Raw genomic sequence first — 22986 nt, 5'->3', positions numbered from 1 at the left:
CCATTGGGGAGGGTGCACTCAGGGCACCAGAGCCCGAAGCTGTACTGCTGTACAGAGATGGGGACGCTGCTGCCTGCAGCATGTCCTCTGTGTCCCCTGCAGAGATCGGGTTGTCGCCTAATTTTTTTATCACTGATGGTGAGCAAGGTTTCAGGCTCTGTTTTTTACAGATCTTTGCAGCAGCTGTCAGGGAAACATTGTTGATTTTAAGGGTATTCCTGCTTTAACCTGCAAAGAGCTGCCTGAGGCCTTTGAGGTGTCCCAGGGATTCAGATTGCTTTAGAAAAACTGAGTTTGAGTCTCTGTCCATACAAGAGAGACATAACTCTTTTTTGTCAGGGCAGGTACACCACCCTAACCTGCTCTGTGAGATGGTGGTTTTTGTCCCCAGTTAGTCCTTGTCCTGTGCTGAGGTTGTCAAAGATGGCAGTAGCCTTGCAGTGTGTGACACTGTCTGCCCCACCATCTCATAAAAGAAGAAAATCAGAGGATATTCCTCTTTCTCAGCAGGTGGGAAGATGGAGAGATGCAGTCTTCCACTCTACATGCTTGTGATAGGTTGAAGTGGCCCTGCTTCATTCTTAGCTGCTCATCAGTGATTCCAGGGATTGCTGTTCCCATAAAAGGACCTGGAATGCTTTCCTGCTGTTCTTATGGTTCTGTACTTCTGTACCATACACCGATGGTATATAATGAAAGCTTTAGCCTTTCCTATGAGGTGAAAGGTTTGCTTCCTTCTCTGTCCTTGGTGGTTTTGAGATGGAGAATTGTCATGACACAATTTGTGGAGCTGAACTGTGAATTTTCTTAGGTTTATTCTCTTCTTTACAGGATCAAATTTTTACAGGGCCAAAGGAGGAAGTGGTTTACTGAGTCACTTAAACTATTTTTTTTATTTTATCACAACTACCAGTAATAACCACAGGGAAAACATACAAACAGTGGGCATTTGATATGAAGCTTTACATGGGAAACGCTGCTCATTGTGAACGTGCTGCCAACGAGGCTACAGGCTGACAGGGCTGACAGTAAGTGTCCACCCGATCACTAGGGCTGAAGGTCTGGCTGAGGCATCTGCTGGAGTGCACACTGTGCTGCCTTCTGAGCCAACAGCCTGGCTGTGAATTGTATGGGCTTTTAGTCATTCACAGGGAAATTCCTGGGAGCAGGAGCCGTGCGTGGGAATGGTGATAAATATTGAGTTAGGAAGAAGACAAATAATAGTTTTAGTTTCTGGGTTTTATTACTACGAACAGCAAGCAGCATGGTAACAGAGCTTTTAGCAAAGTCCTTTTTTGTTCTGGAAATGCAGAGGTATTCTGGTATTTCCAGTAGTTGTTTTATCCTTTGCTCACTGGGAGTGTTTTTAGGGACACTATTTTGTCCCCACCCAGAACAGAGGATTCATGGTCAGTTTGAAGATACATCCCTGCTGATGGGTTTTCTGCTGGCTGAGGAACCTGAGGACACTGCGACAGAGTATTGAACCAAAACTGTAATTCCAGTGGAAGGAAAAGATTTGTCCCACCTGTTACAGAAATTGTGTCGCTTCTGGTGTGGTTGTGTTCAGAAGTCAGTAACTTTGCCAGCGAAGCAAAGCTTTTACGGTAGGGCAGCTGTGCATTTTTAATTTAAGGCTTTTGCTCTGATTTAGGAATCTTAGAATCTTAAGTATGTTTTTCAAGTGCTTTAAAATATTATGAAAAGTCCATATGAGATCATATTTTTATGTTTTATGCTGAATCTCAAAGTAATTTTTACAGCATTAAGGTAAGGGGATGGCTTTTCCATTTTACATCATACTGAATGTCCAGGTTGAATTGCTGTCATTTCTTTTGCACTGTTTTTGTTTGTCTGTTTGTTTGTTTTTGTTTTTTTGCGTTTTTTTCCCAGTATCGATTTTTCTGCTTGGATATGAATTGCAAGTTTTAATACTTTCAAAACCAAAAATGTAAATACTTAAAAACTTAGATTTCTTTGAGTCGCTAAAAATTGCACCTTGCCTGTGATTTTTAAATGTTTTTACATGTGTTCAGCTTCATTCTCTGTAGACACCTGAGCTACTTTCTGTATTTTGCTTTAGAGAGTATATTAGTTCTTACATACAAGAAACCATCATACTACAGGTTTCTGAGCATTTGAAGGTGATACACTCTAGGGACCCACCATTTTCTACCTTTCTCGGAAATGCTGGTCAGAGTATAGAACCACTTTTCAGTATGTCTGACCTGTGCTGTCTCAAGTGTTTTCTGAGTCCCCTCACGGCCTCCTCCCCTTTCCTCTGTAATGTGTTTTCCATGCCTTGGTTTTTTGGGCAGTAGAGACTGTGTGAGGTAGCTGAGGGATGTTTTTACAGGCATAGAGTCAGGATCATTGCTTCTTCTGAGCTGCTAAATTCACCATCCCTCACCATACAACCAGCAGCATTCAAAGGCTCTGGTGCTCTCTTGAGAGTTCTGGGTTGGGCTCGCCTCCTAAAACAGCAGCCCTTGGAGCTGTAAAGTAGTGTCACCTACTGCTTTCATGGTTGTATTTGTTTATGTGCCAAGAGGTGCTGGTACCTTCAAGCCACATGCATCTTGTCAGGGTTACCAGCTGTTCCAGCCTTCTCAAGGGGATTGTACTGTCTTCTCTCCTTGGCATTCATTTCAGTAAAAGGAGACAAAACCTTGATGAGAAGCTTTTCTTTCTCTACTTTTAATGAAGCGTTAGTCATTTGAAAAGTATTTTTAAGACGGAAAGCAAAGGGTCCAGGAGAGTAATTGCTGGTAATCAACAGAGAAAACAGTTTATTGGCTGCTGTAGTTTTGTTTGCATTTATTTAACCCTGATGAGTGATGTTTGGAGAAAAATTAAGATTTCCTAATAGTCCTGTTCCTTCTCTGAAAGGGCACAGTCAGTTTGGGACCTGTTTTGAGATGTCCTACTAGCTCCCCACCCAAACCAGGGCTCAGCAATTGCCCATCTGATATGTCTCAGTCAGCTTTTCTGCACCCTGGAAGGGCTTGCTGGCTTTCAGAACACAATCTGACTGCCAGAGCTGGTAAAGCTGGTAATTCCTTGGGGTATCAAGGCAGGCAGTTTGCTGTTTCCTTCATTTGCCACCTGTTTTCTAGGTCTTTTTTTTTTTTTTTTTTTTTTTTTTTTTTTTTTTTTCCCTAACTTGGCATTATCTTCAAGTCTTTTGTAGCATCTACTGGGGAACTTCTAACCACCCAATAAGCCAGCTGGCACCTGAGGCCTTTTGCCCTTATTTCTAGAGTCAATTTATCTCATCATAATAGAATAAAGTAAACCTTCTGGACATATCAACAGTAGCAGAGTACAAGTAGAAATAAGCTTTTTTAAAGATAAGACTTTTCAACTTAGGATCTTCATGCATCATAACCATGGTGCTTAAATGTAAAAGGTGGGTTTCTAACTGGCTTTCAAAATCTCTGTTGGGAAGAGGTTTATAATTCCAAGACAGTAAAAATTACTCAGAAGGCTAGGTCCTGGATCTAGAAATGCAGGATGGGAATTGCTTGTGTTTTTTTCTCCACATGCTCTGGGCTGTGAAAATTAATCTAAACTGTGATTTTATTTGCTTTAAACTATCCTTCCCCTCATCATTTTGGTGCAGGGTTTTTTTTTCATTTCTCTTTTATGTTACCCCGTCATATATCAGGTCCATATAAGTGATTTTACCCATCTTAGGGCATCAACTGTTTGCCACCTTGTTTGTCACTCTTTTTTTTAAGAGGCCTGTGTACAAATGGCAGGACAAAACTGATTCATGCTGTGTCACGCTTTCTTCTTTGCACACCTACTCATGCATGGATCATCTGCTGATTAACAGCATAAATTTCTGCCTACGATGCCAACCTGCATCTTCACCCGCTGGTCTCTCATTCATCTCTGCTCAGCTTGGCCCCGGTCTGAATTACTAAAGTATGTGTGGGTTAATCCATACCTCCCTCTGGCTGTAGGAAGAAATACTGGTACGAGAAACAAGCCAGTATTTTCCCAGTAGAGGGAGGTATTGTAAAACTCAGCCAAAGTAGGTTTCTGCTTGCTGGAGATAGTGTTCTTTTTGCAGGGGTTTTTTTCTGCTTAATTTAAGAGTTCATGGAGCAGCATGTGCAGAGATGTTGGAGAAGGAAAGCAAAATACCTTGCTCCATGTTCAGGCAGACAAAAGATTTTCCCATCTTTATTTTATTTATTTATTAATTTATTTTTTTTACTATTGGAATAGAATATGTGGAATGAGAGCAGGGATCTCTGCCACGCTTCACCAAAACCTTGTGGGCTGCCAGCCATGGAGGTGGAGATGCCTTTGGTACTGCCGGGATCAGGCAGGACCCTTGTTCTCACCACAATAACCCTGCCTTCCCTTTGCCCCAGCAAATCCCAGAGGACTTCAGTGGGTTGAGTGCATCGGTGCTCTGGAGAGTGTTGAGAACACCATAGAATCATTGAATGGTTTGGGTTGGAAGGAACCTTAAAGAGTGTCTGCTTTGGACCTCCCCGCCTTGCAGTGGGCCAGTACACCTTGCACTAGACCAGGCTGCAACCATCATGTAGGCTTTTACTTTACATTGTATGGCAGGGATAGGCATTTGTAGATGAGGTTTAACAAAAACTAGTAACTACTGTTAAATTTCAAGAATCTCACTTGGTCAGCTGGAGCATGGGTGTAAATCCAAAACTCTGCTTTGTAGTGTGGACACAGATTGATCGAGGGCCTCAGTGCTTAGCCTAATCCACAGATTAAATTTGCATGCTTCAGGATTGATTTATCACTAAGTGGAACACGGGAAGAAACATCAAAACGGATGGTGGAGTGACATCAGACAAGGAAGGAAACATGTAATTAATTTAACTCCTTGAATCCACACTTTAGGCTCCCATGAAGCTTTGAAATTCTAGTTTCAAGGTGTGTGTCCTTAGCATTTGTGCTTGTTATTCTCTCTATGCATTTCATTTTATCACTGCCTGTCCCAGCAGAGACTCACAGTGTGGTTGGTACACTGTTCCTTGACACCCAAACCCATCTGTGGGAACTTATTCTGCAGGTCCAGAAAGCTGTGAAGCTTTGTTGGCATCAGCACATCATTTGGGTGCTTCAGGGACTCTTGCAAAACTGCCAGAAGGCTTATTGCCACCTTCCTTCATTTTCTGCAGCAAGTCCTTCGCTGATGTAGAAGCCTTTTCCTTCACTTTAAAGTGTGCTTTCTTCCAAATCTTGTGAGAAACAGTAGAAAACGGTCACTCTTGTACACATTCCTCTGGAAATTGATTCCAGTGATAAACAGGATGAAGGAATGTGCTCCTTTGAACACGCAGCCACCTTGTAACTGTGAGCACACTACAGGCATTCATGGTGTTCTTAGAATACTCTTCTGATTATTGTTTTGACTGGCTGTGCTGCCATGAAGACAATTTTTTCTAACTATTTGAAAATCTTAAACTAAATTTAATTGAGATTTGGTAGTTTTTTCAAAGTTTGAAAAAAACCCCAAAAAACAAGAACATGCCACTAGATGGAATTGCAGATGACACCCATGAACTTTTCTGTGTGGAATGAGACCTAAAACTTCATCTTTTCTGGTTTCTATAGCTAGTGTATATTCTCTGTAAATATAGGCTTATAAAGAAATGTCCTGAATTTGAAGCACTTGACATTTTTTATTATTCCTAAATTCAATTACATAATTGCATGTTTTCCAGCATCATGAATTGCTGTTCACATCCCTTTGAATGTAGTATAAAGTAGCCAGGCATAACCTGTCTATCTTAAAAGATTTTTAAACTGGAAAATTCTGCTGAATACCTAGAGTCACCAGAACAGCAGTACTTTCACAGAAATTTAAGGGAGAGCACTGGAGGCCTGGAGTATCAAGATAGGACTCTGTAGGACTGCTGTGAAAACTCAGCCATGAGCCTTGACCCACATAATAAAAAGTTATTTACTGCTTGTGATGAATAAAGGACCGCATGCGCTGTCTCAGTTCCAGCTTGTGCTGGTTAGACATAGGGAAATATCTTCCTGTGCTGAAAGACAGGTACCACAGTGGTTATGCATCAAATCACAGTAGCAATGTTGGCTTTCTCTGGGGGCAGGAGAATGGTCAGTTGCATGAGAGAAGAGTCACGCACTGGAAAATTAAGAGAAAACCTTCAAAGTACAGGATATACAAGGAGGCTGTGCATTACTGGTAATGAGAAAAGCTGTGGTAACTTGGCTGGTCCTCAAAAATTCTGATGGAATGTGAAAGGTCCAAGTGGCCCCATCCCACATGAGAAGAATGTAATCTCTCAAAAAAGGAATTATAAACAGCAGATAGGGGCTAGAAGGTAAAAAGGGGTGTGGGGAGCAGGAGGCACTCGCTGGGAGAGCTTTTCTTGGAGAGCCATGTCTGTCCGAGTTGCTTTGTGGAAGCATTTAAGTGAGTTAGTAGAGAAATAACATTTGTGTTCTGCAATATCTCTGCAAAAAACCACCCTTATAAATTGTATTTGATGCTCAGAACCTAGAGTTTGACTGCTTGGGTAAATTCAGATTTGAAACCTCATTTCTTGTAAGGATTCATGGGCAATCCCATAGGGCAGAAAACAAGTCCAGTTTGTATTTTTTCTTGTAGAAAGCTTTTAGCTTGTTCAGAAGCCCTCCAAGGAAGTGCTTTCTGTATCAGCGTAGATCCCTGTTGGAGTTTGCTGAAGAGGCAAACTGGAGCTGAGTCCCCGGTCTTACTCTGAAAACCTAACCATCTTGCCATCCTTTATATTTAGGTGGATTTGATCTGTATAACAACTCATTTTTGTGTCTGGACTTGCTGTATTCCTTTAATTTGCATGGTCTATTTTGTTGCAGCTCTGGTTTCCAAGGACATTTGTGTAAAAGTTGTTGCCCAAGCACAGCAGCTGCTCATGCAGATAAATAAAAGTTTAATGAAGTGATGTGTTTCAGATTAATGCAACGTGCAAAGTGGGTGAAGAATTGTCCTTTTATTTTTTATTGGCTTGTTTCATGTTTAATATGAAAGCATTTGGTATATGCTTAACAGATAGCTACTGTAGTGATTAAGAATCTATGAGCAAATTTATAGGTGAAAGTTTAATTTCAATAGTTTACAAAGAGCTTTTTCACATTAAAAAATGTACTCATCGCTTTTTAGATTATTGTCTAAAATGGATCATTTGGACAAAAATAAGTAATTTGTACACAGATATTTAAAGCGGAATATAAACTGTTGGTAACGTATAAAAGCTGCTGTGCCATGAACATCTGTCATCTGCCATCCTGAACCTCCACTCATAACAGTATTAACTTTTCATTGGATCACTGATTGACTGACGGCAGGGAATTGGCATTTAATTATGTTTAAGCTTATCCTACTGAGTACTGAGAAACAACTATAAGTACTTCATTTGAAGCTGGAATGCAGCATGTTTAGGCAAATATTGTGATCATTCTTGCTTTTATTTTCTGAGGATAAGAGCTTAGATGTGTATACCTTGTTGACAGTTCAGTGTGCACAACCCTCTAACATCGTGTAAATCACTTTGAATTTTTCCAGCCATTATCTATTTGGCATGTTATGTGAATCCTTTTCCAAAACAATTTTGTAATTTTTCCATTGTGCGATGTTTCATATTATGTGCTGATGACATTCCAGACTGAAGCATATTGATAGTATTACGTAAAATTACCGAGTTTGTGTTCAGTCTAGTAATCTCTACAAAATTGGTGCCATATGATATACCCAGTATTACCTATGTTACACTTTTTTCCTTTAGAGAAATTAAAAAATACTCTTAGATATAGTCTGCTACAAAATAAACCCTTTAATAATGAACTCTGTAATTCATACCAGATAGAACTTGTTTCCTGTTGTAGTCAAAACAATCCTTGCAAACTGTTAGGTTTCTTGGCTTTTATTAAATGCAAATTCATTTAAAAAACACACCTTCCAAATTCACTATGTAGAATGTAAAATCTCTGAATTATGTTTTTGTTTATATGTGTCAAGAATAATGTCAAAGAAATAGTAAACATTTTTCAAGAACTGGTAAGCTTTTTTGAAGCCTGCTGAAATGAAGTGCTTTATTTACTACTAAAAATTTACTAAGTGAAACGAGACACAGAGCTTGCAAAATTGCCTACTAACCGCCTTCCTGCCTTGCAGGAAACTTCAAGCACTTCCATTCCTGTTTTACAATTACACAGGACACTCCATCACTACCAAATGTGACAAACTGGTATAGTAGTTTGTGTTTGATAGCTGAGAGCAGGAAGAAAATTACTTTGTGGTTTTCTTCTGATTTTCAAGGCAGAAAAAGAAAAATGCAGAGTGCTGTTGCATTTCCAAAAGAGCATTTTAATGCTAGTTACTGAAGTTACTTGCGGCACACTTTGCTGCATTAACCTCCCTGTCAGAGCTTGCCAAAGTGCTTGAGTAACTCTGAATTTTCATAGCCCTAATGACTTTCCTTTTGTCATAAATTAGAACAGGAAAGACTAAACAGCTCATTGCAGTCCTGGAGATGTGTAGCTTTTTGCGGAGGCGTTGGGAGAGCCGCCTGCTTTGCCCAGCGCAGGGCAGGGTCGTGCCTGTCGGGGCGGTGAGAGTTGGAGGAAAGCTGGAGAGATGGGGTGAGCTTGTCGCACACATCCCTTAGGTGTGATCAAGTGATAAAGGAAATGTGGTGCCCTTTGGGAGGGTGTGTACCTATGAGAAACAGGAAGCAGCTCGGCGGGTGCCTGCCCTGCCTGCCTGCAGAGGTTGGTGGCTCCGGCGGTGCAGGTGTGCCGACACACCGCCCAGCCGCTGCTCTCCAGGCATCTTGGCAGGCGCGCTCCTCGGCACCCACAGCTGGGAGAGGCGGGGGAAAGAAACCCAGCCCAAAGCCAAAACACCCCCCTCACCTTTTAAAAAAAACCAACCCTCCTCCAGGTAGGGGAATATGACGGCCTTGCAGCTGAAAGAGTTGTCACATTCAGGTCTGTACAGGAGGAGACGGGATCGTCCTGACAGTGTCCTGCCCGGGTCACAGGAAGAGAACCTGAGGTGAGTGCAAATGGATGGTACTGCCAGGGCACCGAGCCCTTCTCTGCTGCCCGCTTGCTTCGGTGGTTGTAACAAACAAAATGCAACCACAGCTCTGGAAAGTCGCTGCAAAACACATGCATTGAGAAGCAGCCCCGAGGCACGACAGAAAAACCCCTGAAAGAGAGCTAACAGGAGCCATACGGTGACCTTGCAGGTTCTGGCGATGGTGTGACAGCCTTCCCTGGCCCTGGGAAGGGCAAATGTTAGCCGGTGTTTACTTTGGGATCCCTTCTGACGGCCAGCACTCGCAAGTAAATAAACATTTTGGAGCCCGACAACTTTGCTCCGTCTGCTTTGAAGCTGGTTCTGGGTCACCCAGGTTCTGTGGGCTGCGTCTTGGGTCTTGGCACAGTCCCTGTGCCAGGCTGGTGGTGTGGAGCTGGGGTGGCTGCTGGGCTCCGGGGTTCTTCATGGGGCGTTCTTTGTTGGAAAGGGCTTTAGACAAAAGAATGCAGCAGGGCCACTTAGCCTGACCTTACTCAGCAAGGGTGGCCAAATGTTAGAAAGCCATTTAATGTCTGGGGTTATCTTCCTGCTGCTGTGAACCTTTTGAAAAAAATGAACAATGAATTTGCAAAAAGCCTCTGTTTGGAGCAGAAAGATTAAAGATCTGTTTGTAACTTGAGTAAGTGCAGACACCCCTCCCCAAGAAAAGTAAAAATGCTAGGATGTTTTTCTAAGTGTGCTCAGCATGAAAGCAATCCATTCCCACTTCAAGCTCCTTCGCTAAGGAACCTTGTGTATCTGCTAACAAAAGCCTCAGTGGAGAGGAAGTACTTCCTATCTCCGAAGGCCTGTCTCATTGTATTTTTAGATTATTTTTCCTTGGTAATGGTTGTGCATCAGGTTGGAGTGCTGTATAATTTGAAAGGTTGTTACTGTGTTTTTTTCAACTGAATTAGTGATTTCAGAAGAATGGTTATTCACATCTGGGGGATTTACTCTTTTGTTACAACTAAGAACCATAATTGTGGCAAAATGTATGATTGTAATTTACAGAGATTATTTACAATGAGATGTCAGAAATATATCATTTCTAGGAATGTGTTAACTTGCAGGTCTGGTACTGGTGTATTTGGTATCCCTTTGTAGTATTAATTCTGAATTGATTTCTGAGATGGATTTCTAACAGTATTAGCAGTATATATGTTATATTCATATGACTGCAGTTGCAAGAATAGCCAAACTTAGTGTAGAGTAAGAGATAAGTGCAGAGATTCTTGACATTTTTACATTTAGTTTATTTTGTACAAAATTAGCAATGAGGAAAAACAGATCTATTTGGGGAAGAGAAAGCCTCTTTTAAAGCATACACATAACAGTGAGTACTAGCTCTGTGTAGTTGTGTTGCTGTTATTACTGTGCATATCCAAGATGGGAATGAGATCATTTTGGGGCTGGATAGGGGGAAGGGGTGTGTTTACTGCACCAGCAGAAGTCTGGGTGTTTTAATCTCCTGAGCCTCTTCTATAGAGATGAGAAATACATGAAACGAGAATTAGTCTTGAGAAATAAAATCCAAATTGGAGGAAATAGTGAATCAGGGGCTTGTGAATCAGTGGAAGGCAGAGTGTTGGAGGTGCAAGAAGATGAATAGAGCATGGTCAGATGATGCTTGTAGAGCAGGCGGATAGCCCATACCTCTAACCAGAGCTTATCTTATGTTTGCTAATAGCTTAAGCTGGTTCTTATTCAAACTAAACCTTGCTCCTTCCTAACCCATATTGTGATATTGCAGTGTGTTGCAAGGCAGGCTTATTTGTCATTTTTACTGCATTCTCCATGACAAAAGGCTATGACATTATAAATACAGAATTATGACATATCAACAGGGCAAAGAGTAATTGGGAACAAAGAGAAAAAGCTCAGTTTTCTAAAAATGGAAAGCTCTAGTTTTTTCCATATATTCTCCCAATGCCACTTAGATGCCTGTCCTTAGCAAATACTTTCAGAGTATCTGGAGTCCACAAGAAAGACAAGAGGTTTCTTTTATGTCTGCTAAATATATCTTGCCATCCATGGCTTTTTAATGCCCTCCCATAGTATCTCTCTCCAGTTCTTTGTTCTAGTGCCTTTGTATTTTGTTTTACATACATATTAATCCAGATGTGTTAAATAATATCAGCCCCCAAGCAACAGTTCACTGAAACCTGCTTTCTCAGTTGAAGTAGTTTTCTTCTAATCCTGGGCCAAAATGTACTCAAGATGCCAGCGTCCCCAGGTCACCCTTTGAGAGCTTCTGTATTTAAAACCTTTAATTTCAGCTGGGTTCAGCCATCATAGCAGGAGCCAGATGTGCTTGGTAGGACAGTGACCTGTGTACCTGCAAACTGCAGCTGAGACATAGCCAAGTGTTGGCATTACAAAGCAGCTCAGCAGGGCTTGGTGCCAAAATTCTGCCTTTTTCTTTCCTCGGAATGTCAGTGTGATTTGTCCTTAAAATGTGTGAGATTACTAATAATTGGGAACTCTGAAACAATGTACTGAAACTCCTAAATGTGCCTCAGAACATATGTTTGTCATATAATGTATCACATACATTTAATTTGTCCTGACAAATGTGGGGATTTGTGGGGATGGGAAATTTGACTTCTCTTTCTGTCTCACCCATGTATCACTTAACAAACTTCATAACCTTTGTGGCAGCCTTATTAATCTGTTGCTAGAGATGCAACTTGTGCTTTACCTTTTAGGGAGCTGCAGTCTGTCTGTGCCACGTAAAAGGTGGTCTGGATAGCTCATCCTTTTCTTGAACTTGCACAGTACAAAAATGTGCATGGTTTAGACCTGCAGTGAGGTCAGGGTGCTAAATGCAGACCTCTCATTGCCTGTTTGAGCAGATTCACCAGCTCATAAAGCTAAATTATACAGGATGCTCCCCAGCTGCAGAGTTCAAAATGCAGGAGGATGCCAGGCACCTTCGTCTCTCTCCTGTGTGCAACAGATGCAGCCATCCTTGAACTAAATGCAACCTTAAATGCATCCTTGAACTAAATGCAACTGTTCTGAAGACTTGTTCTTTTCCAACTGTATTGATTTAGTGGGAAAACAATGATATCTTGTGTAGGTCTTGACTTGCTTTGTCTTCAGAAACAGCACGTAAAAAATTCTGACTGTATTCTGAGCTATTCTTTCTTGCTTTTCTCAGCAAGCAGGATGCAAAGGAAATTGTACACGTATATTTATGATTAATCATTAGGAGCCACTTAGCAATGGCAGTATGCTTGCTATTTTTGCTCTTTCCCCTTCTCATCCCATGGGTTTTTGTAAAAATAGAATGATTCCTCTAAAAGAATTGATACTATTAATTCTCAAGGCTCAGTACAAGGTAATCACAAAAGCAGAGGCAATTATCTTTGAGTGTTTTTTTGGCAATTATGCTTAAAAATTAATTAGATCACTGTTAACTACTATCTGTAGCTTTCTTTCCCAAGTTCATGTGCATTCAAGTGCCACTAAAAATGTAAACAGCTTTTAAAGAGGTTAGTCTCAAGTTTTTTATCAAACAGTAAATTTCAGCATTTACAATAAATAATCATTGATGAGCTTCCATCAGTGGCTGTCAGTAGCTCGCTGCTCTGTTCTGTGCAGAAAGCACTGTAGGTGTTTTCCATATTAATAGTTTTAATTTATAGTTGCATTCCTTTTCCTCTCTTCTCCTGAAGCTGATGGGTACATGTATGTGAGTAGGTGCGGACAATCTTCTGCTGGATCTGTTCAGGCTCCTGCCTGCCTCTGTACATTGACTCCAGGCTGGAAGGCATGTGGATGTGCCTCAAAATTTCAAGCACAAAGACTTCCTTGCCGATGAAACAGGAGGCATAAGCACACTGGTATGTCCCACTGAGCCTTTGGGGGATAGACTCTGCACAGCAAGGCTTTTAGGTGAGTGTAAAAAGAAATGAATAAAATTCCCCCCATCAGGAACATGCTGGGGCTGTCTCCCTTTCTTTATGAGATGCAGCATTCAGGAGTTTTGCAAGGTCACAAATCTCCTTAACCTGCCATCAAAAGCACATGTGTAGCGGCCAGACAAGGTGTACAGCTGCTCCCAGCCGTACATCAGCTCTGAAGACCAGCTCTTCCCAAGAAGGAATGAAAATGATGGTCAGGGACTGTCTGGGAAACCAGGGACCTGTTGGGCCTTCAGATGCTTTGGGGTACTAAGAGCCAGTTAAGGTGAAAATAAAAGACCTGTCTGCACCTGAAAGCTTAAATTTGATTTCTCCTGGTAATGTTTCTTTATAGCATCACCAGTGTCAACATTTATATGGCTGCTTTCTGTGAGAGTTATTTAACTTGCTCCCCCTGCCAATGTCAACAGGTGAAGCAGTAATTATTCCATAGCTTGGTAAAAAAAAAGAGATTAATTTATTAAAGCAGGAAAAACTTTAAAAGAAGTGCTAAGACAAAAAAAAAAAAATTGTGCTTCTCCCTAATAACTCTGCTAGAGCAGTGGAGAGCTGGGTGCTACAAATACTCATTTAATCAGTGCTTGGGAGCTCTGAACTAAGAAATACTTCAGCTTGTCTGCTAGCTGCTCTAATTGAAGAAGGAATTTGTCCATGTAAATGTAACACTGAATTGGTACCATTAATTAGAGTAACTTACAGTCAGCAAAAATATGCTTTATGGTTAGATTTAAATATTGGGATACCTAGCATTTGCATTGTGCCTTAGTTTGAGGTATCCACATGACTAGAGGCTTTACTCTTGATTTGTGCTGTACTTTTCATTGCTCTAGGGGTTAAAATAACTCCTGAGGAGCACACCCTTTTTTGCTTGCCTTCTCTCTCACCCCTTGTCTCCTACATTGCATAACAACTAAGCAATTTTGTTTGACTTGCTCACCCGGACTATCACCTCTCATGACTCCAAATGACTAGAGATAGCTGCCTGTGTAGCATCAACCAAAGCAGTAATTGCTTTTCCTCTTAAATCTATGATTTTAGTCAACATGTAAGCTTCAATTAGGATTTTAATTGTAGCAATTAGGATTTTCACTGCTCTTATTTACAGGATTAGCTGACTAAAGATAAATTGTACATTCTTTTCTTTTGCTCTTGTTTTCTTGTGTCCTGAGATACCTAATCAGAGGTGTTCTATGATTGCTTATGTACTGTGATTGCTTATTATTCTTCATTATAATTAAGCTACCCTTTGAATGCAGTCTGTCACACTGAAGTGAGTTTACACACAGAAGAGAAAAACTAAATTATGCCAATGTTACCACTTAATAAAAATTACTAACTTGCAGGTATTTGGGAGAAAAGTTTAAAAGGTTGTAAGTTTGGATTCCCTTTCTGTATATTTTTTATTTTGTTTTCCTGAGGTCTGTGAGCTGTCCTTGGAAACCTGACGGTAGCTGATATAGTGTCCTCGAGAGGACCATGAGCCTTTTACGTGATGCTCTCCAGGCATGGGAACAACTCGCCAAGTATTCTGCTTCTGAGGATGGCCAAAGGCTGATGCCTGTGGAGGGAGGTTTAAGGAAAGAGTGAGCCTTTTATGGGATTGCCCTTGGTAGTAACCCCAGCTTGCCACCAGCTGTGGCTCACAGACTTCCTACGGAGTTTGTGGCGTTCCGTGTTTTTTCCTTCAATTAATTCCTCTGGTCTTGCTTTGCACCCAGCAATCTCAGAGCATTGAGTGACTTAATAAATACCCTGAGTTTTCATGTGTATTATCTGATGGTGTAGTACACATAGTTATGTGTTATTTTTTTCCTTGCTTGATTTGTCATAGCAGCTTTAGGCTGCCGTTGTTCAGTTTTCATCTTTGTATCTTCCAGCTTTGTAGAAATTCTCATTTTAGGTAGTTGTGGTAGAACTCTGAAACTGTGGTTTTTTATAAAGTACTCTGTGAGCAGTGTTTCTTCGTGATACTGCTCAATTTTGCCAGCAGATTCTAAGTCATCCTGTGATGTGTCCTTATGGATGAACCTTTCTGATCTTTTGGAGCCTTTTGTCCAGGAAGAGAAATTTGGGTTCTGACTTTTGTGACATATTTCCTTGTAGCTCTTCTGCTGTTTCTGGCTGCCCTAATGGCCATAATAGAGCTAGAAAAAAAAAATTAAAACCTTTTTACTATTAGCCTCAAAGGAAGTAACATACTGGCAGACACAGATAGCAATACCTGACAGCAATTCTCAGCTTGTGCCTTTTTAAATTAAGAATTCAAAATATTCAAGCTGTTCCAGCCAGGAATGAGTGGACAAGGTAGAGCAAATGTGAAATGATGTTTGTCTTTTCTAGCATGTGAAATCCATGCATGCCACACTCTTCATAGATCATAAAGTTCTTGATCCTGAGGTGAGTCTACCTTTTGAACTCTGTTTCTATGCAACTATTGGACTCCCATTCAGAGTCATGCCTCAGAACTGCCCTGGCTGGTCCCCTTGTTGCAGCACAGGAAGTTTGCATTGAAAGCTATTTGTCCTGCACAATATTTGGCTTTTCAGTTTTTGTTTTGTACATTTCTTCTCACTGACTTCAGAAACTGAAGTGAAGCATATTTCTGATACATTGCAAAGTTGGTCCTAATATATATACTTTTTTAGAGGACAATGTAGCAGTGCAGCTTCAGAGTGGGATAACTCCATGAGCTGCCAAGTTGCAGGTTATGAATTTTACCTGAAATGTACAAGTAATTCCATAGTTTTAAACTCAAATTCTTTCTAAAGCTACTCCTCAGATTACACCAGGGCATGTAGCAAAGCAGAAGGAGGCTTGGCAGTGCTTGAGCCCCTCTGATTGAAAGCTCAAAGCCCTGTCATCTTCCCTCTTTCCTTTGCTTCTCTTCTGTCAAGCAAAAAAAACCCACTGTTCTTTTTGCATGATTCCAACAGTATATTCTTGTGAGGAGTAACTTCTGGATCTACTTCCCTCATAAGTGATATAATAGATACTGTAACTGTCCACTGCTGCTTTACTCATTGAGGATTAGTCAGGTGTTGGGACAGAAACCATTACTTTAAAAAAACGTGGCAAAAAGGTTTAAAAAAACCTTGCCAAACCTTCTGCTAGAAAAATGCATGGAAGTTTTCCTTTGCACAAGCTGCTACTGAAATTCATTCATGTTTACTTGACAGGTGTGCTACTAGCATTGAATAGCTAATAAATGTAAAGTACAAGATGAAGACCTTTAGTTTGCATTACCTTAAATTTAAGACTGCCGTAATAAAGTTAAAATGCCATTCTGTGTTAGCGTTATTTGTTGACATATTACTCATTCTTGAGTAGTTAGAAACATAAACTACTTATGGTTGTTCTCTTGGCAATTGAATATTAGGGCTATTATTATTTCATGCTGCGGTATTAACTGCAGATGGCTTAGCTGTCTGCCGTCCCCTGCAGGTTTTAAAGCCTGGTGATGCTGTAGTGAGTGTAGGAAGAGAAAAATGTGAAATCGAAACCTGGAATGACTAATAATTACAACTTGGTATGTGTGTGAGAGAAGAGGAACAGCTGAGATGTTTTCTATAACACATTGTACTTCTGCTCAAAATTAATTCAGGTAATAAAAAACTTCGTACTTCATCATACAGAAGCTCAAATTAATGAAGGTGAGAAAAGATTATGTTGCTGAAAGTGTAGATTAATAGTAATAAAGTAATAATAAAAGATGTGTGTGACGTGCAGGTCACTAAAGCTGAAGGTCAGTCCTCAGCACAGTGTCACCAGTGGAGATGTGACTATAATAAGGATGTTGCTGTGGGCTGGGAAGCCTGGTTTTGCAGTTCTCTCTGCCCTACAAGGAGCTGCATGAATGTACTGGAAGTCTCTCCTGATTGCTGGGGTGTTACGTTGAGTCATGGTATTAATTATAGCTCCTGGATGAACTGCTCAGGTCATGGTGTTCAGCTTGTCAAAACATTGGTTCCACATAGTGCAGGCAGATGACTCAGGCAGAATCAAAGGCTGGCATTTGCCATTACGCTGAGGATTCAGTGGAGGATTTTTGGTGGATGTCAGTGATAGATGACAAGAACTGAATATTGGTGCTAGGAAACCACTACTCTAAAGAGAAATATGTTACTGCATCATTTTAGAATCATAGAATCATTTAGGCAGTAACAACCTCTTACGGTTATCAAGTGCAACCAATAACCCATCGCTGCCTAGTCCACCTCTAAACTGTGTCCCCTAGTGCCACATCTACATGTCTTTTAAATAGTTTCAGGGATGTTGACTCTACTCCACTTCTCTGGGCAGCCTGTTCCAAATGCTTGACACCCCTTTGCATGGGAAAAAAAAAAAAAAATGTAATGTCCACTCTAAATCTCCCTTGATGCAACTTGAGGTTGTTTCTTCTTGTCCTGTCGCTTCTTTGGAGCTTGGTGGACTTGGTCTTCTCTTTTCAGGCTTGAAGAAATGGTTCTTTTCACAGCGAGTGTCTCAGGGACATTTGATGTGCAGCCCCTAGTATTGAGTGGGTGAGTTTTTTTAATGCTTAAATTGGAAATGGGGATGTGTTATATGAAATGCATCAGTGCAAATGCATCTTTAAATTCTATAGATTTTGAGGAATTTGGATACAGAATTTGGATACCATAATGAAGTAGGAATGCAGTTGACTAGGCAGGGTGCAAATTTCAAGAATAACCAATAGTATGCTGTGTCTCATGCAACACAAAATCATTGGAGTTCATGAGCTTCTCGTATATGATACTGTTGTTTTGTTTTTCCTGTCTGCACAGGATTGAAAGAAACAGTAGTTGAGGAGGAAGAGATGAATGTTTTAAAGGGTATCAAATATCTGTACACAGAAGTCATTACTTGGTTTACACAGAGCATGGCTTCATTTGGTAATAGATGTAACCAGCAGGAAGAAAACACGATACATTGCTGAAATATTACTTATAACTGAAAATGCTGCAGTTGCATATTGCTCTCCCATTCTACAAATTCTGTCAGAGGCTGATATTTCACTGTGCCTGAATGACTGATAAACATTGTGTGGGAAGCTGCTGCTTACCTGTCTATTCCAGTTACATTTACTTCCTTATGGAGAGGTGGAATGTGAACCTTCTCTGTTTGCGGAGACCAAAGCATTTTTTGGACATGTTTATACTAGAATAAATTTATACTGGAGGATATGAAGCAACTAGAATTGCCTTTTTGTTTGCCCTGTTTAAATTCCCACCACATAAGCTTAATTACACATTTTGAGGTGAAGACTGAAGAATTAAACTTTCAGGAACACTCAGAATTCACCTGATTTTTACTGCAGTGGTTTCAAGATGGTTTTCCATAATTTTTAATAGAAAAAGTAGTTAGAGCAGTGCTGAGCACATGTGAAAATCCTATCTTGTAGAATGTGCATTTGAATTATATAAAACTCATACCTTTTTTCAAAGTGCCTTTCAGACCAGCTTAACACGGAAAGTATTTTATTGCTTAAGAGATAAACAATTGCAGCAATCAGAACCCAAGAGTGTTTTCAATTTCAATTTTAAAAACCCACAGAAGGTCAACTAGTGCTTTAAAATGTTGGTGCAGAAATCAGAGCAGGGCATTGCAAGCCCACGCGTCTTTTGCAGCCAAACTTCTGTTCTAGGTTGTTCTGTATTTTGCGTGTGAGAGTCACCGCGGAGCATCTGTTAATGCATCACTGAAATGGAACCACTCGTAGCCGTGGGGGAGGTAGTGGGATGCTCTGTCCTTACTCATCCCCCGTCCCGATGTTCGGCCTGCCGGCGCTGCAGCGATGTGTCACGGTGGCACAAACAGGTTGCCAAGCAGCAGCTGCCTTTGCCAAGCACCTTGTTTGGAGCCGTGACTGCTCCGCACACGGCTATTTGTGGCACGGAGTGAAATGCTCAGCGGGCTTGGCTGGCCACCGAGCCGTCTCTGTAAGAGTCCCTGTCTGCCCCTGGCAGCCGCCGGCACGGGCAGCCAGGTTGGAAAGCTGTGCAGAGAAGGCAGCGTGGAGTGAGGCGGCAGTCATCCTTCAGCAGGGATTAGGCTGTGCGCCTATTTTTGCTATTGTTTACCAAAGCCCTTCTGGTAACCGCTGTGGAACACTTCTCCCTCCCTCTTCTACCATTTCCTTCAGCACCTACCCTACCGCCAGTTTTGGTTCCTGATAAGATCCTCAGTGTGCCAAGAGGAGACTGTCTTTCTCTTTCATATCTACCTTTTCTAGTTAAACACTCAACTTCTTTTTTCCCTAACACTGCATCTTTAACAACAGGCTGCTTGCTATGTTTTGTCCCATATCCCAGGGAATGCCCTTGGGAAGCTGCTGCTGCTGCAAAACAACCTCTTACATACTTGTCACTCTCCATGGACAGCTTCACCTCAAAGTAACCTAGAATTCCCTGATGAAAATGCAGTATATTTTTAACAATGTATTTCAGATCTTCGCAGCATACCTCCTACAAAATGTCAGAAAAGAGAAGGATGGCCAGCTGCTCTGTATTTGTGGATTACCAGACCTCCACAGTAGAAGCTGGGTTTTGCTTCAGTAGCATAAATGCCCTTTTTAAACTCCTGGCAAGCTCCTTCTTGTTTAATGGAAAAAACTGGGAAACTGGAGAACCAGGCAGCTTCTACTTATTGCACATAAGGAATCTTATTACTTTGAAGGACTTCTTCCTGTCAAAAACTAGGAAGATAAAACCAGGCTTTTTGGATGGACATCTTACTGCAATAACTTGCTGTAATATTTGCTTTGCTACAGCCATGCAGAAGACTGCACAGTGGCAAGCTGAAGAAGCAATGAAATGTTTTCTTGTGGATCAAAGAGGGTATGAGGCAGCAGAAGTGGCTTCCAACCGCACTGGTCACCTGTGGATTTCAGGTTACTGCAAAATTGTAGTAGTCCACCAGGAGAAAGTCTCTACAGGGCACTTTTGATTTGCAGCAGCATCTTCCCTGGAGAATTGTCTGTGATCTGGGACAAAATATAGGAAAATATTTGGGAAATTGTTGAGAAAATAGTGATAAGAGGAAGAGATAGGCTGACTTGCTGTTTGTTATCTTAGTAGTTTCATGCACCTTTACTAATCCTGGATGAATCAGCAATTTTAGTCCACTGCAGTCAGTCTCGCTGAAGTTTTTTATACCCACAGAAGCTCAGCACTGACCTGTGCAAGAAGTGTTGGGAAGCAAGACGAAGAAGAAGAGCTGGCATCACTATACCTGCATGTCTGTTGGCAGACACTGCACATTTTCATCATTCATGTTTTAAAGAATGCAGAAACCTTTTATTCCAGGACTGCAGTGGTGCTCTGGCAAGATCTTTGTGCCCTTGGGCTACAATCTGAGCATTGCTTCATCTGCAGCTTGCCCCATGACAGATAAAAATAGGGCTTGAGCTGCAGCCAGGCTGTGTCAGTGGTGAGGGTGCAGCCTCCTTAGCCTGTTAGAGCTTGACTCCTGGTAGCTTTGGCATAGGGTGAATAATCACACCTACAGACAGGCAAGTAAGAAGGGTCATGCTGCCCGGGCCCCACCTACGCAGGGAAATAGCTTGCCTAGGGCCTTGCTCCTTGTTGAGGGGAAGTGAAGGAAAGACACTGACCAAACCCATTCCACAAATTTGTCAGCAGAAGCAGCAGCGTAGGACTGCGTTGGCTGAGCTGCAGGAAGGTGGCTGCCTGCAAGCTCAGGCCTGCATGGAGGGTGGCATGTGGGCTGCTGTATGCTTGCTGAGCAAGCTGTCCTAGCTGATGGTGAGAGATATGGCCAAAAACCATCACCAACCAGACCCTCTGTGGTAGGTCCTAGGGAAGGTACAGGTATATTAAGAAATTGTAGCCTTGACTGGACATTCTGTCATATCCTGTGACAGTACAAGAGGAAATAGTTTCAAGTTGTACCAGGGGAGGTTTAGATTTAAGATCAGGACAAATTTCTTCACGGAAGCGTTGCCAAACACTGGAACAGACTGCCCAAGGAAGTGTTAGTGTCACTGTCCCTGAAGGTATTTAAAAGATGTGTAGATGTGGCACCTGGGGACATAATTTAGTGGTGAATGTAGCAATATTAGTTTAATGGTTATACTCAGTGGTCTTCAGGTCTTTTCCAATCTAAATGATTCTGTTATTCTCTGATCTTAGTTCTAGTTTCTCTGTTTGTTCCTGTTACTCGTCTTCTTGCTGTCCTCTGCTTCCTCATGCCCCCTCACTGACTAGCAGATTCTTCAGCTACCAGTGTGCTGTGTGTCATGAGCACAAAGTGCATGCAGTTCTGCAGTTCAACTGATTGCTAACAAGGCTGAGACAGTTCAACACAAAAGTTAATTACTCAGGAGGGCTTCCCAAAAGCCTTTCTTTTCTGCAGTTAGAAAGTGCTGGAAGCTGAGTATCCCAGATCTGCGACAAGCACTGTGCTTCAAAGAGGGAAAGGCTGAAGGAGTCTGAATTATTAGCTGCAAGTCTTACTTCAGTGAGTGTTCTTATGTTGGATAGTTGTTCTACATGCAGCACATCACTGTAAATAAAGCTTTGGTTTTCCTCCTTCATATATTGTCCATTATGGCATGCCTGTCAGTTTTGTTAATGGCCTGAGAAACACAACAGAAATTAAACCATCTGCCTGTACCTACTCCTTGTGTGAAGTACTGACAAGAAGAAAGACACAATAGATAAATTCAATACATATGACTTAGAAGACACAAGTGGAGAATTGAAAGCCATTTTTACAATGTAATTAACACACTATAGCATTAAAGCAATATTTACCTGGAGACAGGAGTCTTCTGTTCCTGCTTTCCACTGTTGGTTTGCCCATGATAAAATATTGTTGGACTCTGCCTCCACGCCCCCTCAGCAGAAAGAAGCTGCAGCCGAGTTTGGTGGTGAACTTATTTGCTGACATAGGTTACTCACACCACCGCTCTCCTGGGTAGCTTTTGTCAGCAGCCAGCAGCAAAGACCCTTTCCAGCATCCGAGTTTACATGAGGGCCTGGCAGGGGAGTGTTCTCCTCTGTGCACAGCCAGCTCAGTAAATCTCAGCGTGACAGGCTCACAGCCCTGCTGCTGAACTTTTAACTTGAAGCTCTAGCAGGGTGCTGAGTGTCTCCAGCTACATGACACGAGCTGTGAAAGTAAACCACTTCGCTGGGAACAAGGGGAAGTCCAGCATATTGTTTTGCGGACTTTGCCTACAGTTTGCTTGCAGTGTAAGCATAGAATATATACACCTGGGAAAGCAGTGAGAGCGAGATGGACTTCCAGCACAGAACTCAGCCGTTCCCCATCCCAGAGGATGAAGAGGTTGCGTACAAGGTCGCTCCCGATGCTCACAACTCCGCAGGAAATGAAGGCGAGAAACCGGTGTCAAAATTGCAACGTAGGCACAGTGAAATAAAACTCTACAAAGAGTTTTGTGACTTTTATGCAAAATTGTAAGTTTGTTCTGTTCAGCTTCGGGGTGTGACTGCAGTGACATTAACTGGTGTATTGTACATAATGTATTTTATTATCTGGGGCTCAGGCTGTGCAAGCTGTTCTCTCATCCAACCTTTGCCACTGTTCTGCTTGAAACATTGCCAGTTGTAACTGTCAAGTAAAATTTGGATTGTTACTTTAAATTTCATCATTAATTGCATCAGAAATTTTTATCAGCAGTAAAAATGGTGTTGGAATTTTTAAAGTAGTCTCTCTGCTTTCAGGTTGTTTGCCAGTTATTCTGGGCAAATGGAAACCGCTTCATTAATTAAGAAGTATTACATACTTCACTAGTTTTACATATATGACGTGTTTCAAAGTGAAGCACTTTTTCCTGTAGAGGGAAACTGTTTTTATTTGGTTTTGAACTTTGTTTCATGTTTTTCTTGGATTATACTTTACGTACAGCAGTACTTAGCATCCTTAATGCTCGACCCCTGTTGAAGCGATGATGAAAGATCCCAGTTTCTCTTGTGATTATTCTTCATTTAGATT

At 41.5% G+C, this 22986-nt stretch overlaps 1 protein-coding gene and 1 long non-coding RNA gene across 8 annotated transcripts in view; one reads left to right on the top strand and one right to left on the bottom strand.

The window, feature by feature from the left end:
- The first annotated feature begins 968 nt into the window (after window positions 1-968).
- LIMS1 (LIM zinc finger domain containing 1) overlaps window positions 969-22986 on the top strand; it is a 40471-nt gene continuing 18453 nt past the window's right edge. For 3 of the 7 annotated variants that reach the window (XM_041418039.1, XM_041418038.1, XM_041418044.1), the window contains exon 1: window positions 21821-22448. In XM_041418039.1, coding sequence (XP_041273973.1) covers window positions 22267-22448 — 182 coding nt within the window. In that variant the 5' untranslated portion in view covers window positions 21821-22266. Of the gene's footprint in view, window positions 1029-1349; window positions 1608-8624; window positions 9053-21820; window positions 22449-22986 lie in introns of those variants that run through there. The other 4 variants (XM_041418043.1, XM_041418042.1, XM_041418041.1 and 1 more) reach the window with 4 other exon arrangements.
- LOC121343138 lies at window positions 10315-21914 on the bottom strand. The gene is made up of 2 exons (XR_005953650.1): window positions 21783-21914; window positions 10315-15152 (listed from the first exon to the last, which is right to left on the bottom strand). It is a non-coding gene; the product is annotated as an uncharacterized LOC121343138 (long non-coding RNA).

This window comes from Onychostruthus taczanowskii, unplaced genomic scaffold (assembly GCF_017590055.1).
Source record: "Onychostruthus taczanowskii isolate IOZ18803 unplaced genomic scaffold, ASM1759005v1 scaffold58, whole genome shotgun sequence".
In the NCBI taxonomy this organism is placed as follows: Eukaryota; Metazoa; Chordata; class Aves; order Passeriformes; family Passeridae; genus Onychostruthus; species Onychostruthus taczanowskii.
This window is presented reverse-complemented; position numbering and strand designations above follow the sequence as displayed.